Genomic DNA, 25,506 nt, shown 5'->3' on the forward strand with positions numbered 1-25,506 from the left:
CATTCTCCCATGTGATTTGACTCTTTCAGAACTGATGGCATTCTAATAGGAAGGAGATGGAATTGACTAATGATTAGAGATATCAGGATAGTAGGGCACTTTTGCTCATTCCCAGACTATGTGTCTTTAGGAAATTCCCTCACTCTACCTGGATCTCCATTCTTCCTTTTTTTTTTTTTTCTATTCCTGATTATTTTAAAGAAGACATGCTAAGCTCAACTAATCTATCCATGAGATACTACTTAAAGCTTTCCAATTAAAGATGCAGTAGGTAATCAAGGTTTTTGTTTACGTTAATCCAGAGACCATGCATCAGAAACCTATGGATGAGGGTTTATGTGGGAATGAGGAGATATATACACCTTCCCCATCAAAGGGATACAGGGTACTCTAAAGGAAGCATGATCACACTCAGGGGACTAGAAGGGGAGAATAGAGTGGAAAATGGCATTTTAAAAGCACAACTTTAAATAAATAGATCATGTAAATAATTTTTATCAATATTAATCAGTAATAAGTGACTTCCCTATACTTATGATGCTGAGATACTGAAGATCTTAAATGTTTTGAAATGAACATTTTGGAGGAGTTAGTTCAAGGATGAGTAGAACCCATTATAGAATTTACATTCAAATTACCCCCATACCCATGCACATGGAATTCACAGCTGTAAATGTACTGTGATTTATTTAAGGAGTTCTAGAAAACTCATCTGCCAAAAGAATTATCCCGTCTCTAGGATTAAGGTACCTGAAATTCTTTCATCAGAGATTCAATTAAATATTGCTGTCTTTTACAAAAGAAATCTTCTTAGGGGGAATAATAAATTGAGACCCTCATAGCTTATCATAAATGAATGTATTCAGTATTTTCTTCCTCACGGGAAACCCAAAGGATGTTGCATTAATACTGTATTAATTCTTCTGCTTTCTATCTATTTCACACCTATCTCCAAGAACTTCTCTTGTAATAATCATTTCACTCTTTTTTTTTTAAGATTTACTTATTTATTTGAGAGAGAGTGTGCATGTGCAAGCCAGAGGGCAGAGGGAGGGGCAGAGGGAGAGAAAGAGACTCTCAAGCAGATCCCCACTGAGTGCAGAGCCTGTGGAGCCTGATCTCACCACCCTGAGATCATGACCTGAGCTGAAACCAATAGTTGGATGCTTAACCAACCAACCCTTTATCACTTAACTCTTAATCAGAAAGCTAAGTAGGCTTTAGGACAAGCCATTTCCTTCTTTTTATGGGATGTTTGGATTAAAAGATACCATCTATTTTTCCTCTAGGCCATTGAAAGTCACATGTGGAAAGCTGAACTCACTACCTTTCCCCTTTTAAATCCAGTTTTCCTCTTACATTCCTCTCTTTTTAAAAAAATTATTGGTAAGCCATTCTGCACCTAGTCAACCAAGCAGAGCTAACAAAAGTTATCCTCAGGTTCCTAACTCCTGAAGTCCCTCCATCTAATCACTAACTACATTTGGTCCATCTTCCTTCCTCTCTCTTTTTAATCTGCCCAGCCTTCTCCATCCCCATTGTGACATCTTGGAGTGGAAGTCACCAGCTCTCATTGTGATTTTCAACAGCCTTATACTTGGCTGTCCCCTGCCACTGGTCCCACTATAGCCCTCTTCCCTTCAAACCACCCTCTGGATACTACCAGAGTGATTCTCTAAAAATGCAAATCTCAGGCTTTCTCTAGTGCTTCTCCATTGTGAAAAGTGAAATCTATTGTCACTCATCATGGTATGCAAAGCCCTTGCTGGTCTGGTCCTGCTATCTCTCAAGGCTCCTTTCCAAAGGTCTTTGTGTGGCAGATGAAAGGCCCTTTGGAAATGTCAGAGCCCAGAAGAATTCTATTAGGGCACCTGTGGGCACTGACCAACCAGCAACACTATCACATGTCCTAACCTGAGTTATTATACCTGGAATGCCCTTTCCTTTCCTTCCTGCTGGTTGATTCTTCATTCACTGTTCAAAATCTTGCTCGGTCATCACCATTTCTAACCCATTCTCCCATACCCTCTTCTCCCATGACACCTACTGTCACTCACTCCTCTATGCTATTTCTTGCCTTAAACATTTGAGAGCAGTGTTGAGAGGCTTAGCTCTCAGATCAACTCTCAGATCCATATTGCCTGTGTTTGAATCCCAGATCTGCCCCCTTAGTAGTACCTCAATTCCTTTCTATGTAAAATGGGGATAATAGTCCTTACTTCACAAGACTGTTATGGGATACAGAGAGCTGATACACATAAAGGCATTATTCTAAATAGTGCCTGACTTAGAAAGTGCTATAGAAGTAAAAGCCATTATCACTATTTCATAATTTCACGTATCACACTATTTCATACAAACACACACTTGCATAACTGTCTTCTTCATTAGCCTATCACCATGTTGGGGTACAGGTAGGGTAATCAACTTGTTTCAATTTGCCTGGGACTTCCCTAGTTTTAGCACTGAAAGTCCTGCCTCCCAGGAATCCGCTTAGTCCTAGGCAAACTAATACTGTCAGTCACCTTCTGAGGGTGTCTTATTCACCTTTGAATTCCCAGGATCTATCACAGCATATATAGACTACCAAAGTAGGTCACCCAAAGGGTTTATTAAACTATAGAATCAAAATTAATTGTCTTTTCACCTGCTTCCTCATAAACATCCTTTTAAACTTCAAAAATCAATCTTCTTCCTGCTGTGAAGTAACCACTGACTTTTCAAAACTTATCACTGAATAACTGAAAATATGTTTTTAGATGCACAGGAACTTGAAAGGTTGCTTCCATACCGTTATATATTATCAGTGTAATAGAATTGGCCACTCTTTAGCAATCAGAGACATACCTGTCATGGTAACAGCAGGTGGGGAATAGGAGAAGGGTCACACTTTCTTTTCTGTCTAGTGACAGGCAGGTTGAAGTGTGAAGGTCCCTAGTTCACATCACAGCCTGAAGAGCAATCTTGTCCCAGTCAGAAATGTTCCCTTCACTGAATGTATCTGTCTACCCAGCTGTCAAGAATGGCTAGAGTTCCTGTTTCTAATATGCTTTGTCTTACAACTGCTCCTCATCCAAACTGGCTCAGGTCTTTTTTCACAGTACAAATATGATGAGAAAGTCCCAGAAGCAAGCTCCTGTGAATCAGGGACTCTGGACGTGCCAGAACTCATAACGAGGTCAAGATCTTCTCTTTAGAATCAAGGTCTAGAAAGAAGCTGACAGGCAGCCAGACCAAGCTCCCTCAGGCAGAATAATAGTAGATTTGCTAAGACCATGGACTTTGGAGTCAGAATAAATCCTGCCTCCTCCATTTACTGGTTATTTGGATCTTGGAGAAGTTACCCAAATTCTATGGGCCTCAGTTTCTTTGTTTGCAAAATAATAATATAATAATGGTGCCAACTTTCTCCGAAGGCTATTATTACATTTTTTCTTACCCTGTGAAAGCAAAACCTGAGGCAAAACCAATCATGAATGTTCTGTTGGGTATTGGGAGACACAGCCTCAGGACACCAAGAGTCAAGCCATCAAGGAAAAAGGGAACTGAGTCAAGGAGGAAACATGAAAATAGATCGTTTGTTACTGAACTAGCCATGGCTTCACAAGAAAACACATCTAGTGGTTTGTGTGTGATTGCTTCCAAGAAGCCCTCAAAACAGTCCACAAGGGAAGAACGGAGAAGAAATTATCTGAGAGCTCCTTCCAATCTCCTACCTCTCATTGGTCCAGTTTCTCACATTTCCAGATAGTGTGACCCAGTCCCTTGGGGTGGCCATGAGTAAAATTGGAGCCTCCCTCTGTGAGTCTGACTGGGTCAGAGCTGCTGCAGCCAATGCCACAGCAAGCACAGTGGGGGCCATGCCAGACCCGCCCTTCACTTGACACAGCTGGTATTTGGGGACAGGATGAAGGTGGCAGCCAGAGCTCTCTACGGGAGCAAGCAGCCAGAACCCAGGGAACAGGTGGTTTTAAAGTAAACCTGGGGAAACTCCTCTCTCTCTCTCCACAGACTGTTTTTGCCATTTTGGATATGGATTCTCCAGGAAACTTTCACTCTTTCCTTAAAGCTTGCCTCCAGGTGTATTAAAAGTGTAGCTGGTATTAGGGTGTAATAAAGAGCAGAAGTTTTTAATTTTCATAAAGTGCAATTCATCAATTTATTTTATGGTTTCTGCTCTCAGTGCCTCTTTTAATAAATCATTTTCTTATTCAAGTTCACAAAGATTTTCTCCTATGTTTTCTTCTAGAAGAAGTTGTATAGTGTGAGCTTTTGCAGTTAGGTCTATATTTCAATTTCCAGTTAATTTTTTATATAGGAGATGAAGTAGTGGCTGAGGTTTTATTTTTGCATATGGACACCTCATTGTTCTGATGCTCTCTGTTGGAAAATTTCAGTTTTCCAAAAATCAGTTGTCAAAAATCAGTTGATCATATATGTGCATGCTATTTCTGGGCTCTCTGTTTGGTTTCATTAAATCTATGTACCTATCTTTATGTCACAGTCTTTATCTGAAGAGCTGTCCTGATACCAATACCACAGATCATGATTACTATGACTTTATAGCAGGTCTTTAAATCAGGTAGTGTAAGCCTTCCAACTTTGTTCTTTCTCAAAGTTGTTTTGGCTATTTTAGATCCTTTCCATTTTTATAAAAATTTCAGAATCAGCTTTTTGATTTCTAAAAAAACAAAAACAAAAACAAAAAAACCACCCTGCATTGAATCTAGAGTTCAGTTTGGAAGAATTGACATCTTAATAATATCAGTTCTGATTTGATCCATGAAGAAAGTATACATCTCTATTTATTTAGGTTTTCTTTAATTTTACTCATTAGTGTCATGGAGTTCCGAGTATACAAGTTTTGCATACATTTCGTTACATTTATTGCTGAGTAGATTTTTGTAGATTTATTAGACCGTTCTACAAAATGTTCATGTTATCTGCAAAAGAAGACTGTTATGCTTCTTTCCTTCCAGTCTTTATACCTTTTCTTGCCTTGCTACACTAGCTAGAATGTCCGGTATAATAGGAGAGAGAGGAATGGACATCCATGCATTGCTTCTGATCCTAGGAGGAAGCATTTGGTCTTTAACCATTAAGTATAAGTCTATAGATTTTTGTAGATTCTCTTCATCTGGTTGACAAGTTCCCTTATATTCCTGAAAGGTTTTTTTTGTTTTGTTTTGTTTCGTTTTGTTCTTGTTTTTGGTTCAGTAAACAGATATCGAATCATGTCAAATTCTTCTTATTCTGCATCTATGAAGATGACCATATGATTTTTCTTCTTTTATTCTGTTAATGAAGTGAATTACATTGATGAGTGGTTGAATGTTATACTAACCCTGCTTTCCTGGAATAAACCCTACCTGATCATGAAACATCATGTATCCTTTATGTATATTGCTGGATCTTACTTGCTAACACTTTGCTGAGCTTTTTTGTGTCTATGTTTGTGAGAGACATTGAGCAATAGCTTTGTTTTCTTGTAATGCCTGTTTTCTGGTTTTCGTATCAGGGCAATGTTAGCCTTAAAATGAAACCAAAGTTTTGGAAGAGTTTTGTATAGAATTGGTATTTTTTTCCCTTAAATATCTGGCAGGCTGTAACATTTAACATAACCTTTATTAAATATTGTGGGAGAAAAGAAACTATTAGGATGGAAAACAAAAGTATAAAACTAGAGACTAGCTTTCCCATATAGCGTGTCTTCCTATCTCCTAAATTCTGGTCCTATAGCTGTGTTGCAGAGACCAGCCCAACTTCAATCAACAGATCTGTTTGCCCTTCTCTTTGCCTCTCAGGGCCCCTAGAGCCTCTTTGAAGGAAGAAAACAAAAGATATATTTATTTTCTTAGAGAAACTCTCAAGAGTTTTTTCTTATTAAAATGATGGCTAAAATTTTATTAATAGTGGTTATACCCATCCAACATAATACTACTCAGCAATAAAAAGTGAAGAACTACTTACTGATAGATATAACAATGTGGGTGAATCTCAAAATAATTAAGCTGAGTTAAAGAAGGCAGATTTTTAAAAAGTGCATAGTGATTATTCCATTTGTATGAAATTCAGAAAGGAAACCTAATCTGTAGTGTCAAAAAACAGCCCAGTAGTTGCCTGAGAACAGTAGGCCTGAAATGAATTTTTTTTTGAACATCTATTTATTTCAGGCACTCTGCTAAACATTTAAAACTCTACTATTCGGGATCCCTGGGTGGCGCAGCGGTTTGGCGCCTGCCTTTGGCCCAGGGTGCGATTCTGGAGACCCGGGATCGAATCCCACATCGGGCTCCCGGTGCATGGAGCCTGCTTCTCCCTCTGCCTGTGTCTCTGCCTCTCTCTCTCTGTGACTATCATAAATATATATAAAAAAAAAAAACTCTACTATTCTTTTTAGACATGACTTTTATAATTCAGATACAGAATACTGTTAAGGAAATTGAAGCTTAGGGATGGTAAATAATTTGCCCAATGTCATGCAGTTAATAGGTAGAAGAGCCAGATCCAAAGTTAGATCAGACTTGACATCAAAGCCCCTACCTTTTTAAAAGATTTATTTATTTATCTGAGAGAAAAAGAGATTGAGAACATAAGCAAGAGGGGCAGAGGGAGAGGAAGAAAGACTCTCAAGAAGACTTCATGCTGAGTGCAGAGCTTGACTTGTGGTTCGATCTCATGACCCTGAGATCATGACCTGAGTTGAGATCATGACCTGACTCAAAAATCAAGAGTCACTGGCCCAATCATATGAGCCACCCAAGCACCCCAAAGTCCCTACTTTTAATACTGTGCTTAAAACCAAAATGATTATCTTGAAGTTGAAGAATGGAATAAAACAGAGCTATAGATCTCATTCTGTTTCAGTAAAAATGGCTAACAAGGAATCCCCTCTAAAGAGTAATATTCCAGATGTAACATAATGAAAATAATTTCCTTACTAGTTCTCCTCTTAGGATTCTGTATCTATTTTACCCATCAGATATTTCATTCAACAAGTGAGTCTCTTTTTTTCTCCCAGGTCAATTTAATACAAAAATGCAGAGAGTACTGTTGTCATTTTTAAGACACTTTTCTGGACGCTCTAGGGATTACACAATATGTTAGTAAAGTCCCCAAAAGGAATCATATAGCACAGGAAAACAGGAACTGAGGAAAGGTTAATATATTTTGTACTTCTTTTGTTAAATTTATTCCTCAGGATTTAAATCTTTTTAATGTCATGCTATAATAAATAGAATTGTTTTAATTTCATTTTCATTTCATTGTCTTAAATCAGAAAGGAGAATAAAAGGGTTATAAACAAAAGATAGACTTATATTGTTTTATATTACCTTTTATGTTTACCTTCATGGTTTCCTTACCAATGTTCTTTCTTTCCTTGTGTGGATTTGAGTCACTGTCTAGTATCCTTTCATTTCAGCCTGAAGGATTCCCTTTAATATTTCTCTTTTTTAAAAAAGTTTTATTTATATATATTTTAGAGAGGAGAAGAGGGGCAGAGGGAGAAAGAGAATCTCAAGCAGACTCTCTGCTGATCAGGGAGCCCAACATAGGACTTGATCTCACAATTGTGAGATCATGACCTGAGCTGAAATCAAGAATTGGACACTTAACTGACAGAGCCACCCATGCGTCCTTCCCTTTAATATTTTTGTAAGGAAGGCCTGCTGTCAAATTCTCTTAGTATTTGTTTATCCCTGAATGTCTTAATATCATCTTCATTTTTGAAGAGTTGTTTTACTGTATAGAGAAATTCTTATTTGACGATCTTTCTTTGGCATTTTGAATATGTCATCCCACTTCCCTCTGGCCTCTATGGTTTTCTGGTGAAAAATCAGCTGTAAATCTTCCTAAGGATTCCTTGTATGTAATTAGTTATTTCTTGTTTCCAGGATTTTCTCTTTGTTTTTAGCCTTTAGTGGCTTAATTATGATGTTATGTAGGTGTGAATCTCTTTGAGTGTATTCTATTGGTGTTCATTGAGCTTCTTGAATGTGTAGGTTAATGCTTCTCATCAATTTGGGGAAGTTTTTGACCATTATTTCTTCAAATATTCTCTCTCCCCCTCCTCCCTCTCTTTCTTAGACTCCTATTATGTGTATGGTACACTTGGTGGTGTTTGACACTTGTCTGAGACTCTGCTCATTTTTCTTCACATTTTTCTCTTTTTGCTCCTAAAACTGGATAATCCCAATTGACCTATCATAAAGTTTCATGATTCTTCCTTCTTCCTGTTCAGATCTAATGCTGAGCACCTCTAGTGAATTTTTCATTTATTATGTATTTCAACTTCACAATATCTATTTGGTTCTGGATTTGTTTTATAAGTTGTCTTTATTGATATTCTCTATTTTGTGAGATATTCTCACAATTTTCTTTATTTCTTTAGATATGGTTTCCTTAAGTTCCTTGAACATATTTAAGATAATCATATTTAAAGTTTTTGTCAAAAAAAATAAAAAAAATAAAGTTTTTGTCTAATAAGTAACATATTCAGGGCAATGTTTATTGACTGCTTTATTTCCTATGACTGAGACATATTTTTGTTTGTTTGTTTTGTGCATGGCTCATATTTTTCTTGTTAAAAACTAGGAATCTTGGGGCACCTGGATGGCTCAGCAGTTGAGCATCTGCCTTCAGCTCAGGTCATGATCCTGGAGTCCTGGGATCGAGTCCTGCATCAGGCTCCTCATGGGGAGCCTGCTTCTCCCTCTGCCTCTCTCTGTGTCTCTCATGAATAAGTAAATAAAATCCTAAAAAAAATAAAAATAAAATAAAAATAAAAATAAAAATAAAAAAAACTAGACATCTGAATATAATGTGGCAACTCTACAAATCAAATTATCCCACTCTCTCAGGGTTTATTGTTTAGCAACTTTTCAGAATTAAGTCTGTAAAGTCTGTATTCTTTGTCAATTCCTTATCATTTTGATGGCCACTGAAGTCTCTGCTTGGTTAGCTTAATTTCCTTAAATGCCTGAAACCAGTGGGTCTTCTGATCTTTACAGAAGGGCTCTGTGCACATGTTGAGGCACACATTCCATGCTATCCAACCAGGCATTTGTCAGCTCTGCCTTACCCTTCACTTCCTGCTTTTCATGTAGCCTTAACATTAGACAGAGACAAGAGCTTAGGACCTTCTCAGGTATTTTATGAGAATGCTCCCAGCCCTGGGCATACATGTGGTCAGCTAGATCCTGACACTGTGTCAGAGCTTTTCAAAGTCCTCTATGGGCATCTCATATCCCTTTTAAGCTTTTTGATTAGTCTATTGTTAGTCTACTTTTATCTAGCACCTCAGGCAGCTGTGATGATTAAACAATTGCTGATGTTTGTTTTTGACAAGATGCCTTAAGGGAAAAGGTTATTTGCACTTTGTGAACTCTGAGGTCAGCATCAAATAAAGAAAAATCTTATGGGTGGGGTCTTCCAGGGAACCACCAGCCAGGTCAAATGATGATGATTCTCTCAAAATGGGATTGTGAAGGAGCTCTGTCACCATTCTGCACCATTCAGTGGCTGCCAGATTATTGTTTTTTTAATCATGAATATACATTGATGGTCTTCAAGGCTACCATAGAGCTGGGAAAGATAGGAACTGAGCAAGTTAAAAATGCCACAAAGCTCACTGATCTTACCAAATTAGCCACTTGTCTCAAATAGAAATGGATTCTGCAAAACTTTGGTTAATTTCCAGAGTTCTGAGAAAATTAATTCTGATAATTCCTGCTAGTATCCTTATTGCTTTTATGAAAGAGAAGATTTTTGGAAGTCATTACTTTGCCATTCCCGCTGTCATACTATTATTTTTAATCTTTCTGTGAAACGTTTATTTAGGTGCACCACTTATAATCTCAGAGGGGTTCCTGGATGGCTCAGTCAGTTAAGTGTCCAACTCTTGATTTCAGCTCAGGTCTTGATCTCAGGGTTGTGAGTTCAAGCCCCATGTTGGGCTCCATGCTGGGCCTGAAGCCTACTTTGGAAAAAAAAATCTCAGTTGGAAAGTTTTGTCTTTTATTAGGAAATTAAACCATTTGGGTATATTGTGCTCACAGGTATATTAAATCTTAGCCTTACTACTTCATTTTACATTTCTATTTATTTTATTTATTTTATTTTTTAATTTTTCTATAGACTTATCTTTATTCCTCTCTTTCCACTAAGTTTGAAGTTCAACTTTCTGTTTTACTGTTACTGTAAACATCCATATAAAAATATATACTTATATTTTTCTATCAAAATCAAGCTAAATAGTATAATAAGTACATAAAGTCATGTTTTAAAACAATGTTTAAAACTAATAAGAAAACTATGTAAATTATTACAATGTACTTTGGTGTCTCTGATTTGAGAAGAAGATTGATGTAATCTTAATAATTGCTGCTATTTATTGAGTGGCTGTAGTAAGCATTAAATAGGATGCATGCTTTCATTTGTTAATTCATTTAATCTTCACAACTCTATAAGAATTCTCTTTATATACGGTGAAACAAACTCTGAGAATTTAAATAAAGTTCCTAGAGTCACATATAGATAACAACAAGCTTGGGTCTGCCAAATTCCAGAGCCAAAAAGCAACACTATTTCTCAAAGGCTTGCCCCTTTCTATAAGGGTAAAAATTTAAGAGTACAGTTATTTGGGAGGGGTGTGCATGTTTATGAGAACAAATAATACAAAGCGCCTTTTTCAATGTCTTTCATCAGACAAAATTTTAAATATGGTGGGGGGAGAAAATATAATGATAGATGAAATCTAGAAGAATAGAAACATGCTGAATGATGGCCAGGAAGGAAGGGACAGCTGGGGCAGTATGAGAAGGAAGTCAGACAGGGAAAGTCAACCTATTTTGACTGAAGGGAACAGATGGGAGATGAGCAAAGACAAAGGGGGCCATGTGGGTAGGTGTCATCAGTTAGAGGGCAAGTAACTGGAATTTGATCAATCGACAAGAATTTATTTACTGGACTCCTGGGCACTGTGTGAGATACAAAAGAATGTAAAGTTATTTTGGGAATGATAATGATGTAGACAAGACAGATGGCTTGAACTGGGGCATTAGCGCTGAAGGAAAAGTCTAGAGACAGAAGGCAGAAAGAAAGAGGTTAAGGCAATCTCCATGTGAGCCAGCTTGCTATCAATCTGGAATTTTCGTGGGAACAGCAAGATATAGAGGAAACGCTTAATTGCTACTGAAGCAAAGTTAAAGGATCTGTAGATAGAATGAGAAAGATGCCAAATCACCTACTTTTTCTATTTTTGCTTTTGCGTAAGTGAAAAGATTATTAAAGATGAAAACACACCCGTATGTACATACACACTACAAATAGTGCTTTAAATCATCCTCCCAAATGTAAATATGACCATTTAGCTAAGATTGGGTGGGCCCGATACAAGTGACTAAAACTGAATAGGTCTGACCAAATTGAAAGGCATTAGGAAGTCTTTTTTTGTGTTGCAAGAAATTGTAAGCAAGACTTAAAAGGTGCCTAACAACATTCAGCAATGTAACCAGGATAGCTCTCCATTTGTTAAAGTACAAGTAAGTCAATGTCAGTTGGTGCCAGTGGACATGGAACCCAATTCAGAAGCATGAGGAAGAAATGAGCTTTCTGAGTAGTTCCTTAATATATTACTTGTCATAGACTCTCATGTGAGCATTCATTTATTCTAAAGTATTTACTGAACATCTTCTATAACAAGATGATAAGTGTTATGAGTTTTCCTATATTCTAAGCTCTTTATGTGCATTATCTCATCAAATCCTTATAACTGTAATGTGATATTAAGTATTATCCCTATTTTATAAATGAGAAAAATAAGATTTAGATATTTAAGTAACTCACCTGATGTCACATAGTCAGTAGCTGGAATAGGCTTCCTAATCTGAACTATGTTTCTTGTACTTCGAGGCAGGCATATTTTAGGTATAAAAATTAGTACTTGGCAGTCTTTGTTCTTGAGAAGCATACAGACCAGCTAGGAGACAGCCAAATAGCTGTAATATAATAAAATATTTTCTGTAAGAGGCATATCCTAAGTAAATCAGTAAAGAAATACACAAATTTACCTGGGGCTGTCAGAGACCACTTGAGCATAGACTTTAAGGATCAGCAGTCATTTCCTAGGTGATGAAGGCATAGATGGAGTTCCAGTACAGGCAAAAGCAGTGCAAACAAGCTTTATTTAAATAAAGTTCCTAGAGTCACATAGATTATAGATAACAATACCATGATCCAAGCTTGGGTCTGCCAAATTCCAGAGCCAAAGCAACACTATTTCAGAGGTAGAAAAGAGCTTGAACTATTTCAGAAACTCTAAGGAGATCAGAAAGACTGAAACATAAAACATAGAAGAACAGTATGAATGAGGCTGGAGAGGCAAACACTTGTGTGTGAGGCAAAAGAACTTAGAATTTATCCTATAGAAATGGAGAAGCTCTGAAGTCAGTCCTATGAAGAGTGGGGTTAGCAAAAGAGATTCTCCATGATACTTATATCACGGGATCCATAAGACTATGAAAATTCAAGGACAGGAGATGACCTCTGAGAGCCGCAGCTTAGCAGTGATGGCAGCATTACAAATGGAAGACTCCACTGGAGATTGGGAACTGACCAATCTCTATGTGGTGGGAAGGTAACCACATGCTCCAGAGAGACCTGGTCCCAGTGTAGCAGAGGCTCCCCTGGGGTGGAACACTTGGCACATAACTGCCTCGGCCAGTTATTTCATTTGTGCATTTGCTTATCCAATACACAGATGCATGCCAGGCAGCCAGAGCCTCAGTAGCATCAATATTTAAGTAGCAATACCCAGCTTAATGGTGGATGGCTTTTGAAATGGCAAGGCTGATTTCCTGGAAACTGACTGCAAGCATGACATTGGTGAGGACCTGTTTAGAGATTTGTGGAACAGCAGTCAAGCACAACTTGGAGAATGGCAGTAGTGACAGCCCTGGAGGATACTCTCTGGGGTATCTGGGGTGAGCAGGGATGGACCTATGCATACAAATCCCCCAAACTTCTGGGCACTGAGGTAACTCACCAAGGCTTAGACAAGAGGCACAATTTAACACCTCAAGGAAAGGGGTATCTGCAGGGAACATCCACACCCAACAGAGGGCAGCATCTAAAAGGAGGTAGGTAGAAAGATCCCAATTACATATACCCAAGAGGAACTGAACAGAACCCCTGGGTTATAGATTTGAGACACTTCCTCCCAGTGGGATAGAGACCAAAAGGCTTGAGACTCAAGTCATACATATGTTTGTATGTAAATGTGTATGTTTAAATGGTAAATAGATGTTGTCATATCATTCTTGCCCCCAATTAGCTATGTGGCTGTGGGTTTCAGCTTTCTAGTCTATAACATGAAAAAACTGGGCCTCCTCTCCAAGGTCCCTTCCAGCTACAGCATTTTATTAGGATTCCAGATGGTTACTGGTGATAAAATTCTTTGTCAACTTATAATTATCTTGTGTAAATGATATCACATCAGATTTTCCTCCTCTTAGGAACTGCTGTGTGAAAATGACCCAACAAATGCAGAATCTACATCTTTCTCAGTCAAAGAAACACAGTGCCCCATCGTCTCCCAATGCCGCCAAACGCCTGTACAGAAACCTCTCTGAGAAACTGAAGGGGAGCCACTCTTCCTTCGACGAGGCCTATTTTCGAACAAGAACAGAACGACTGAGCCTCAGAAAGACCTCAGTGGTAATGACACTCTTTATTCTTTTCTCTGCTTAATTTGTGCAGCCATGTTTGGGTTGAAGGAGATTCTAAGATGCTCTACATGTACTTCTGCACCTGCATTTGCAGTTTTACAAATGCTGAGAATCAGGTAAGGCAGGAATGGCACACATCTGTACTGTGAGCCGGAGCTTCAGTGGGAGAGTTTCCCTTTCATTTTCATAATGTCTTGCCCTTTCTTTTCTCTTAGTTTTTCTTTCTCTAATGAATCAAAGAAACAACAACAACAAAATGGCAGTTTGACAAATACAGAGCATGAATTAAATAGCCTTTCTGAGAGCTCCAGTGTTCATTCAGATAGCAAATGAACAATGAACATTTCATTTATTTATTTATAATGTATGGCCCATACGCTTTTCCAAGGTATTCAAAACCAAATCTAGGCCAAAAATATGTATGTATTATATAATGGGAAATAAATAAAGTGATAGAAAGAGAAAGAGAGTGAGTGGGGAAGGGAGGGAGGAAGGAGTGAAAAAGAAAAAGCTAGAAAATAATGGGGATGGAAAGAGAAATAAATATACTAAAATCTCAGATAAATATAGTATCTAAAGTTTGCCGTGACATTTCTCTCTGAGTTCCCAGTCAGTCAAAGCAGAAAATGAAGCCCGGTTGGGTATAGCATCCAATTAGCTGATAACTGAAAGTATTTTAGTCTATCAGAAGAAACTAATGTTTTCCTGTTGCTGAGTCCCCTGGCCTAATTTATAAGATGCCACAGTGAATTATGTGATAGAAAAGGAAGGTCAATGTTGGTGACATTACAGACATCATAGAGCAGTTTCTTTTTTTTTTTTTTTCAAGTTTTTATTTATTTATTCATGAGAGACACACAGGGAGAGGCAGAGACTTGGGCAGAGAGAGAAGCAGGCTCCTTGCAGGGAGCTCAATGTGGGATTCAATGCCCGGACCCAGGATCACGACCTGAGCCCAAGGCAGGCACTCAACTACTGAGCCACTCAGGTGTCCCAGAGAGCAGTTTCTGATAACCCTCAGTAAAAGCAGAGGGCATGATATTACCATGCTCAGCAAGGGCATTTCTGCAGGGGGTAATGGCACCACTTTGAGTTTAACACAGAAATGATCCCTCGCCTTCCCAGAGAGAAGCATGCTAGGGTTTGCCAACAAAAGCATGGAGGAGGAAATGACTCAAGAGTAAGAGCAAATATGGCGCATGAGAAATTAGGCATACGAGGAATCACAGACAAATACACAACTGCGGACAGGGCAGCATGCTAACATTGTTCTTTCTCTTTTGTCATCTAGTGTCTCATTTCAAGCTCATCTTCTGGGAGGGCTCGGTGGTGGCCAAGTTATGGCCTCAGCGGCAGAGGCTCTTCGGTTTGGCAGACTGTAGACAAAACACTTCTCCATTCAACAGCCAGTCCTGAAGCAAAGAGAGCTGAATACCAAAAATAGTTGTATCCCTTGGGACCCCATTGTCAAAACATATATTTGCATAATAGCGTTGTATTTCCCTCAATTTCAATCATGCATCATGTGCTCAGTTACACTGACCTACAGCCTTTGATGGAGAGAATTGATTTTTGATGATACTAAAAATAAACCCTGCCAAGCTAAATATTTGGTCACTGAAGATCAGTTTAATCAGGAAAACGCTGTGCTCTGTCAGGACCAATGGTATTTCAACATTTTTAAAGAGCAGACAACTCCTGGAGAAGATACCAGATAGATGTATAAATAGCATATGTGTTACTCTTCTCCCATTAGCTGCAGAAATATATATTTGAGAGAATTCAGAGCTTTACTCCTTTACTATTAACCTCTGATAGAACTTTTCAATGTAACCCTATTGTCATCAGCTATTATTTTTCTATAGGTGACTTGTATCCTCTGAATATTCAACTTTTGGCCCATTTAGCACAGTTGGCCACCCAGCCACTGAAACCCTCCTTGAACACCACCTCTTCAGCTCTTCCCTTGAGGACTCAGAAATGCCAGGTGCTTAGTGGCTGGGGCTTTGGGTCGAGAAGGTGCTAAGGTTAGTTCAGAGGAGTCTAGGAGCTGGGGAGTTGGCCTGCAGGCAGTGAGAGCTATTCAAGAGTTGTAGAAAGGAAGGGATATGTAACATCATCAACTTTAGACAGATTATTCTTGTGTCAGTACGGAGCACGGAATGTCAGTGGAGGACACTAGGACCAGCAATGGGCAGGTCACTGCCATCGTCCAGGTGAGGGATGGCAATGGTCTGGGTCTGAGTGATAGTAGGGACATGGGGATGGGGAAGGAGGGGATGAGAGGGAGGAAAAGTGTGATCTTAGTTCCAAGCCAGTTGTCATTTCAGCGACCTATGCTGCATTATCTATGCCAGACTTTCCCAAACTGTGTTCTATAGAATACTATTCCAGGGGCAGTTAAAACAAATGCAATTAAAAAAAAATGTTCTCTGAACAAATATTTAACACAGGTCATATTTCCCATCTATTGGAGAGTCATAACTGCGTGTTAGAATTATTAAAGGCTCTGAGAGGTCTTTTTTTTTTTTTTTTTCTGAGAGGTCTTACAGTAAAATAATGCAATAACCCAACTTAATCCAGTATGCACCAAATTTATATGACTGCATGCTACATTCCTCATAAGACACCTAGTAACGGCCTATCAGACAGTATTGCAGAGAAGACTGGTTTGAGGAAAGCTGGTATTTGCTCTTATCTATAGACCAGCCATGCCGTACGACGTGGTCTCAGTGCATCTAAATGTCCAGATCCAATCAGTGCCCATTAGAAAGATGGAGGGAGGGTCCAACTGTGTTTAACAAGTTGTGTGGGGCAGCCCGGTGGCTCAGCAGTTTAGCGCCACCTTCAGCTTAGGGCGTGATCCTGGAGACCCAGCATCGAGTCCCACATGAGGCTCCCTGCATGAAGCCTGCTTCCCCCTCTGCCTGTGTCTCTGCCTCTGTGTGTGTGTGTGTGTGTGTGTGTGTGTGTCTTTCATGAATAAATAAATAAAATCTTAAAAAAAAAACATCGTGTATGTTGGGATAAATTGAATGTGGATACAGTCACTGACATCAAAGCAGCTAAGCTGCCAAGGCAAGCCAGTGTGTGAAAGTGTGCTAACCTCCCAGTATTCTTGCTCCCCAGAACTTCCAGGGCAATGAAGCAATGTTCGAGGCAGTTGAACAACAGGACATGGATGCTGTGCAGATCCTCCTGTATCAGTACACACCAGAAGAACTAGATCTCAACACACCTAACAGTGAGGGGTTGACACCTCTGGATATTGCCATCATGACCAACAATGTGCCCATTGCTCGGATTCTTCTGAGGACAGGGGCCCGAGAAAGTCCACACTGTAAGTAAACTTCAGAATAAAAATAAAAACATGTACTGTTAAGGCTAGACCCAGCTTCATGCCACCAAAGTGGCCATTGCTGACATTTAGAGCAGGAACAGTTGAAAAAGGATAGGCCCCGAATTCCTTTACATGTTTTCATGGACTTTCACGCAAATAGCAATAGTGGTTTAACCAGTCTAGGCATCAAGTTACACCCTAAATGGAATATACTGAGTGGAATTGAAAAGGAACCTGGAAAGAACTTCCTCCTAAAAATTTAACCCAAGTTTTAAAATATGTGAAGAACACCAAGTGAAGCTATAAAATAGGAAGGGAAGTATACATAGAAAAAGTTGTTCATGTGTTAGTGTCTTGTGTCCACAGTCATGTGGTGGTTTCATTCAGTCACTCATTCATTCAACAAACACTGAGGATAGGGCACCAGGAATGCCATGGTGAGCAAGATAAAATTCCTATTGTCATAGAACTTACATGATAGTGGAGGAGACTTCCAATAGACAACTAAACAGATCAATTAAGTTGTAAACTCAAATAGTGATGAATGCTATGAAGAAAATAAAATAAGTGAGTGGCTAGAGATTGATGGAGTGGGGACTATTCCCAATAGGTTTGGGCAAGAAAAGCCTCCCTGATGCGGTGATATTTGAGCCTGGTCCTACATGGTACCAGGGAATGAGCCATGATGAGATGTGGGGTCAAATTCTAGGCTGAGTGAGCAGCACACAGAAAGGTGTGGAGGCAGACAGAAATGAGACTGTGTTTGAAAAAACCAGCCCAGTGTGGCCATAACACATAAATCGGGGGGAACAGTGATCACCAAGGAAGATTGTTCGGGCTCTTGCAGGCCTTGGTAAGATGCTCACTTTGATTATAAATGTGATGGGGAGACAGGAGAGCAGTTAAAGCAGATGAATGACATATTTTGCTTTACATTTGAAGAGATCACTACCGTGCTCCACAGGGAATAGACAATGGTGGGACAACTGTGGAATTAGGAAGACCAGTTAGGAGGCTGTTTTAGGGGTTCAGGAGACAGATGCAGTGGCTTGGACTGGCATAGTAGTGACATTGATGGTGAGCAGGGGTGGAATTCTGGATGTATCTTTGAACAGCTTTATTGAGATATAATTCCCTGTACACCCATTTCACGTGTACAGTTCGATGGTTTTTGGTATATGCACCATGTGCAACCATGACCACAATCAGTTTTAGACCATTTTCATCATTCATACCCTCTCACTCTCCAACACCCCTCCACTCTTCCTGCCCTAGGCAGACACTAATCTACTTCCTCTTTCTATAGATTTGCCCATTCAGGACAATCAGTGGAATCATACAATGTGTAGTCTTTCAGGACTGGCTTCCTTCTGGATGTATTCTGAAGTAGAGCTGATAATACTTGCCAAAGGGAGCTGCCCTGGGGCCAGCAGCAGAGCTGACCCAGGAGAGGACAGGACAAAGTCGCATAGCCCTCAGCACATGCTGGGCACTATTCTGAGCACTTTACATGCATTCACTCCTTTAAGCCTCACGGCAACATTCTGAGGTAGGCACTCACATTCCCCTTGGTGCAAACTCTCTGACCCAATGACCACAGTGGCTTTCAGCCATAGTTTTTATGTTTCCTAAAAGAAAAAAGTAAACTCATCAAACTGTTACTTTCACTAATACTGATTCTCTTACTTCCAAGTGGTGAGACCCAGAAGGCTGAAAGAGAAGCAAGCAAATATATAATTAGAGGCCACATCTCTGTTCCTAAATTTCATAAACCCCCACCACCCAAAGACTAGGTACAGAGGCAGCTCCTTGTATCAGAAAACTCTTTCTTTTAAAAATGCTGAGTTCACCACATCCATGTCAGACAGAGTGAGGATTTGGGTTCATAGAGTTGGGGCTTTTCAGTAAGCGTTCCGTCGTCAAAGTGCCGCTGCTCTCTAGTGGAATGGGAGGCGCAAAGGAGTGGGCAAATATGGATGGAAGAAATCGAACAGTCGTCTTTGCTACCTTCCAACTTCCGTTGCAAATAACGTCTGTTCCAAAGATCCAGTGAGAGAGGTGGAGGGAGAATCAGAGGGTCTGAACACAGAGAATGCAGACTGAGCCCCATTCTATAGGAACAAGGAAACCATTCATCCAGATGTTGCCTGCACTGGGCTGGATGAAACATTAGTCCCACTTACCTGAGACGCTACAAAAAATTCTGCATTTTCTGTGAAACCAATGAGACTCCCAATCTCCCCAAGTCCCCTCGTGCATAATTAAATCTCCACAAAAGAGCCCAGATACTAAATATCTCGTTAAACCAAAAGCAAACTCATTCCAAACGTCCCTGGTTTTTCTCATTCCCTCTGGGATAATAACGAGAATCATCATCACAAAGTTGTGAAGGAAGGTGAGAGATAAACCCAGGTTTCAGCCTCCAGGGACTAGGATACCGAAGTCACCTTGGCCACCCAAGAAGTCAGAGATTGTACCCGGTACCGACTCCCACTTGTGTAAAGGTGGCAAAGGAATATTGATTGAGTAGCTGTGAAGACTTATCTCTGATTTTCACAGTAGCATAGATTCTGAAAGGTTAAGTGACTGACCAAAAGTCACACATCTGGTGAGTGAATAGGGATGTCAAGGACTCAAACCCAGGTCTGTGGGACACCCATGCCTGTGATCCTTCTATGCAAACTTACTGCTTCTCCAAATAATCACTATAGAGGGCTGTGGCTGCTGGGCCCCTGCATCTTTCCCTTTGTGCCATTTGCTAAAATTCCTATGGTAGATTTCTTCGTTCTGTTCTATACTCTCAGGTGCCATTCCTATTAAAGAGAGGCTTGATAGAAAAGCACAATCTGTTTTCAGGGATTTTTAATTCATTTGATATATCAAGTACAAAAGGAATAGAATTGCTTCTGTGCATGAGTGTGAGCCAGCCTGTGAGAAAAACCATGGTCCACCAGCCAGAAGCAGATAAGCAAACACCTGCTGCAAATTGTTCCCCAGAAGCTGCAGAGGCAGGATATAACAGAAGAAAAATAACAATGGGGTCTTAGGTTCTTAGAGTGTTTCACACATTGTAAAAATCCTTTCACCTGCGTCACCTCATTGGGTCCTCAAACTGGCTTGTGAGATGGGAGTTCATTTCCTCATTTTGATCAATGAGGAAACTGGAATAAGGAAATTCAAATAATTCACCCAATGCTACAAAGCCAGTAAGTGGTAGAACTATGATTTGAACCCAGATCCTCTATATTAATTAAATACTTTGGTAATTGTGTAAAAAGCATTAGCACACTCACTGTCACACTCCAATTCTTTCCTTCCCTGACTCTCCTTCCCTTCTTCTTCTAATGCCCATCAAGTATTTCAAAGCAGAGTGCAGAGTTTCTAATAGGGTTTATTTTCTGTCTTTCCCTCTCCTGTGTGTTCCCTTCTGAAAAGCAGCCCAATACTTTTTCCACTCTGCCAACCAAGAATCCCAGCACAACTCAGAAGCAAGTCCTCTGTGAATTGCCCTGGTTCATTGCAGGAATCACAAAGGCACAAGATGAGTTTCAGGACTTAACTCTCAACCATTGGTCAGCAGTGTCTTCCAGTCTTTAGCCTCTGAACCATGATGCTATATCAAGGTGTTCTTTAATAACATGGCTTGAAACTCAACCATGTACTCATTCCTTATTCATAGGGAAAGTCCCAGAAGTGGTCACTCGAACTTGCACACTGCTCCAAGGTTAAATACACATAGAACCCCGCCTGCTCATTAGATCAATCTGCTATCGTTATCCAGGGACTTTTTTCTGTTCTTGCCACCTTAGGCAAGCAGCAAAGTATCTCATTCCTTCTAGAAGACAGCATTAGCCATTATGAAAGTAGAATCCCAAGTACTTCCACTTGGACTGGTATGCTGAGCTCAAGAAGCCTGCACAGACTCCAAAAGGACAAGAGCTAAGACAGCTAATGTAGACAGGCACCTCGGGACACCCAGGGGCTCTGCCTTTGAATGTTCCATCCATTCAGTATCCCAGTTGCCATGGCTCCTGCTCAATTGAACAAATGCTATCTGAGAAAGAGTTATCTCCGTTGGTGAATGCCCCCAGTTATAAACCCTTCCCTTACTCTGACTGATTCATATCCTGCCCCTTCCCCTCAAATCCCGGTTCAGCAGTCTCTGGGAAGAATTGCTGAATCATCAGTAAGCTCCTTGCCTTTCTGAGACTGCTGTTTATTTGGCATCATCTAGGGTCTATAAACAGTGATCATAAAGAAACTAGTTCTTTTGTATACTTATCATGTGCAAATCTGGTCACTTACATGGATTTTGTCTGTCTCTTTGACCACAGTACCTGACATACAGTAGGTGTTCAGAAATTTTCAGTGGAAATTTTGAACCCCCTGTCTTAGGCTGCTGGGAATTAAAGGTGTTGAATTTAGACACATAGACACACACATGAGTCTTATATGCAGTACATACACAATGTATGGGAAATACCTGTAAACCTTTCAGTAATTTATACCTGGGAGTACCTTTTGCTATTGTTGCGTTGTTATTTTCCAGGTACTGTTGTAGAACTTGGTTGTGGATGTAGCCAGTTTTCAGTTTTACACTGTTGGATAATGTGGACCAGTGAGAATGGTGGACTGCTCCTCATCTTTAGTCTCTCTGCCCTTCTCTACAGCTGTGTCCTCCCTTCTCTACAGACCCTCTCTGCTTTTCTCTGTGAACTCACTTCCTTTCTCTCAGATATTGCCTCTGGAACTAGATGTCACCCAGAATTAGTTATGTGCAGTTACTTCATAAAATGCAATTGCCGAGTGGCTGTCATGTGTGTGTGGTGCAGACACCGGTGTTACAATTCTGGCAGACTTGTCAGGATGCACCGCTGGTTTCTGCAGTAGTCCAGGGATTGTGTTGGTGCTGGGACCGGTTCAGGGCACGTCTAAGAGGTGTGACTATAAACTAATGAGGCTGGCTTTATGTAAACAAACACACCAGAAAGTCTACAATCCAAACAAATGTTATCCTTTAACATGGTCCTCATGGGAGACCCCACACTTGCTCCAACAGAGCTGCCATTGCTCTAAACACTTTTGGATTTGTCCTCTGAGTCAGTTTATGAGAAAATCTGACTCGTTGCTTAGAGTCACACCTGATTTTTGTTCCAAAACAGCATTGCCCAGCGTCATCACCCTACATGTTACCAGACTTGGCTTCAAATGATTTAGAGAGGTTTCCTGAAATCAAATCCACCCTCAAAGGACAAAGATTTGCAACCATTAAGAATATGTAAAGAACAAGTTTGAGGCAGGTCTCTAGAATGAGTCCCTGGGTGTTTTTATTTGCTTCATTAAAATAGGTGTACAAATCCTTACCCTGACTTACAGACCTGCTACTCGTGCCTCATCTCATAGTGTTCACCCCTCATCCATGGTACACCAGCCCCACCGACCTCCCTCCCATCTCCTGAACACTCTGCACTTTCCTCCCAGAGGGCTTCTGCCCTAGCTATTCCCGCTGCAGGTAGTGCTTGAATGCTTTTGGTTATGATAATTACCCGGCCAACTCCTTCCTAACATTTCTACTTAGATGTCATATCTTCACATGAAGCTTTCTTTGGCCACCAAGTCCAAAGTCAAAAGTCACTTTCTAATCACATTACTTTATTTTAATTTTCTATGTAGTACTTATCACTACATGTTTTTTTCTTTTTATTTGCTTATTCTCTGTCTCTCCTGTATTAGAATGTAAACTCCACTGAGCAGAACCTTTCTTATTCATTATGGTATACCCAGCAAACTGTGAGCCCTCAATAAATATTTGTTGAATTGAACTGAATGAATCCTAAGGTTACTTCTTTTGAAGGGTGGGAATACATTATTTATTTTGAAGGGACTGATTTTACTAAATGCTGAGTGAATTGATCTTTTTTTATATTTCCAGATAGTTATTTAGACTCAGGCCGACACAGCCTAAGTTCTATTCACCTCATCTCCAAGAGTTAATTGTCCTTTCATTCTCTTGTTTTTAATTTTTAAATAGTCTTGCAACACAAAATACACTCTCCTTGTAAAACATGAAAACATTATAGGTAAAGTTAAAAGATACCTCTGACAACTCACTCAACCCTTCTGTATGCATATGCTCACAGTCTACACCCCATCCCTAAATTCCCCAAACATAACTGTTGCTATCAGTTATGCCTGAGCTGGGGGATCCACTTCCAACTTTACTCAGAGTGACCATTGGCAAGAAACTTACATTCCTTCCTGCATGGGCCTCTCTATAGCTCTACGCCCTGACATGACAGTTAGCTTCCCCAGTGCAAATGATATGAGAGAGAGAAACCAAGGTAGAAGCAACAGTGTCTTTTATGACCTAATCTCAGGAATGACATATTATCATTTCCTGCTGAATGTTGTTGATCACACAGACCAACTCTGGTACAGTGTAGCATGGTGTGAATACTAGGAGACAGAGATCATTGGGAGCCTTCTTGGAGGCTGGCTGCCCCACTATCTATCTGGAGTTGTTGAGGATTAAGTGTAATAACAGCTTTAAACTATTTCCCTGGAACACTGTACATGATCAAAAAAAAATTGCTAGCCAATATAAATATCAAAAACAGTATAAAACAATCCAGGAGTTTCCAGTAAAAAATCTAAATATTTTGCCCATCTGTTGTATAGTTTGTATTTTGAAAAACACTGCACAATACGAGCACTTTTTAATGTTTGTGGAGTTTTATGTTCTACAACTACACTGTTCCAACCCAGGAGCCACCAGCCACATATGACAACTGAGTATTTGAAATGCATTTAGTCCAAATTAAAATGTGTTCTTAATGTAAAATTTATACTGAATTTTAAGGCTTAAGTACAATAAAATATATTTTATTATATATATTACATGTATTTATTTGTATATATTTATTATACATATAAATGATATGCTATCTCATTTATAATTTTATATTGATTACATGTTGAGATAATAATATTTGGGATCTACCTAGTTAACTAAAATAGATTATTAAAGTTAATATCACTTTTTTTAACTTTTTTATTTTACTTTATTTTATTTTCAATTTTTATTTATATTCTAGTTAGTTAAACAGACTATAATGTTGGTTTCAGGAGTAGAGTTTAGTGATCCATTACTTACATATAGCACCCAGTTATCAACACAACAAGCGCCCTCCCTAATACCCGTCACCTGTTTAACCCATCCTCATCTACTCCCCTCAACCCACCTCCCTCCAACAATGCTCAGTACTTTTTTTTCTTTTTTAATGCCACTGCTAGGAAATTATAAATGATGTGGCTTACACTATATTTCTATTAGACAGCAATGAAAGTATCAGCAGAAGATATGGTTATCTTCTTTCATACTGAAACTGTGACATCATTCAATGATCTGCTTTGGATTTTCTAAATAATTTCATCAAGCGTTTTGTTTGCTTGTTTGTTTGTTTGTTTGTTTGTTTTTATGCTTGTTTTAGAGATATCCATTTGCCCTTTGGAGTTTGGGAGGCTTAGGTTGGAAGTCTCCCCCTGTGTCATTGGCTCTGGCTTCCTAGAGAACCACAATTACAACTTAAACTATATAATATGGGCTTTCTGAATCCACATTCTGCTGGAAAATAGCAGGGAAGAACATTCCAGAGCCTTATGTCCAGGGTGTAATGAGTTCTAGGAGGAGAAAGCTCCACAGTAATTAAAATGAAACATTTAATCTCCAAATCTCTAAAACTCTTTGGAACCACATTCTCAAAGTCCTTCGGAAAATCTAAAACTAAGACAACAGGTTGAGACCTGAATGAAGCCAAAGTGAATTCTGACTCCCGAATCTCAGTGGGACAGGTAAATTAAAACTGAGGTTTTGAGTTTTTCTGGTATGAGAGTTTTTGAATTAAAAAATATTTAATTTTTGGACTCCTCTATAGTATTTCCTTTAATATTCCTACCTGCAAACAAGTCAGTTGTGAGGTTGTTAGAAGGTTGTCACTTATGATCAGCAAAGATAAAATTTATTTACTGCTATTCTTGGTTGCCCTGAAGACATTGGCTTACAATTCAAGATTTATACCTAAGTGACCCTGTTTTCTCTTTGAAATAACAGATAAAGTTGAAATGGACACCATTTAGTATCTAATATATTTCTGAATGGTAGTTGGAACAGAAAATTTTTATCTGCAACAAGAGGTTTCTTTTTTGTTTGTTTTTGTGTTTTGTTGTTTTGTTTTGTTTTTGATGGAAGAACATAGAGCTATTTTAGAAAACAAGTATTTATTTTTGTGTGCCCCTAAAACTATAACACAGACCAATGAGTGTGATAATGATAATACAAAACTCCATTGAGAGTCATTTATGTAAAGATTATCAATTACTTATTGCAGCTTATGAGACAGCTTATTATGCCACTTTACAAAGGAGACACTTGGGCTCAAG

General features: G+C 39.3%; 1 protein-coding gene across 2 annotated transcripts in view; it reads left to right on the plus strand.

The window, feature by feature from the left end:
• ANKFN1 (ankyrin repeat and fibronectin type III domain containing 1) overlaps window positions 1-25,506 on the plus strand; it is a 293,015-nt gene that overhangs the window by 145,365 nt on the left and 122,144 nt on the right. For both annotated transcript variants that reach the window (XM_038547805.1, XM_038547804.1), the window contains exons 4-5: window positions 13,515-13,716; window positions 16,857-17,067. In XM_038547805.1, coding sequence (XP_038403733.1) covers window positions 13,515-13,716; window positions 16,857-17,067 — 413 coding nt within the window. The remainder of the gene's footprint in view (window positions 1-13,514; window positions 13,717-16,856; window positions 17,068-25,506) is intronic.

Source organism: Canis lupus, chromosome 9 (genome assembly GCF_011100685.1).
Source record: "Canis lupus familiaris isolate Mischka breed German Shepherd chromosome 9, alternate assembly UU_Cfam_GSD_1.0, whole genome shotgun sequence".
NCBI classification, from domain to species: domain Eukaryota; kingdom Metazoa; phylum Chordata; class Mammalia; order Carnivora; family Canidae; genus Canis; species Canis lupus.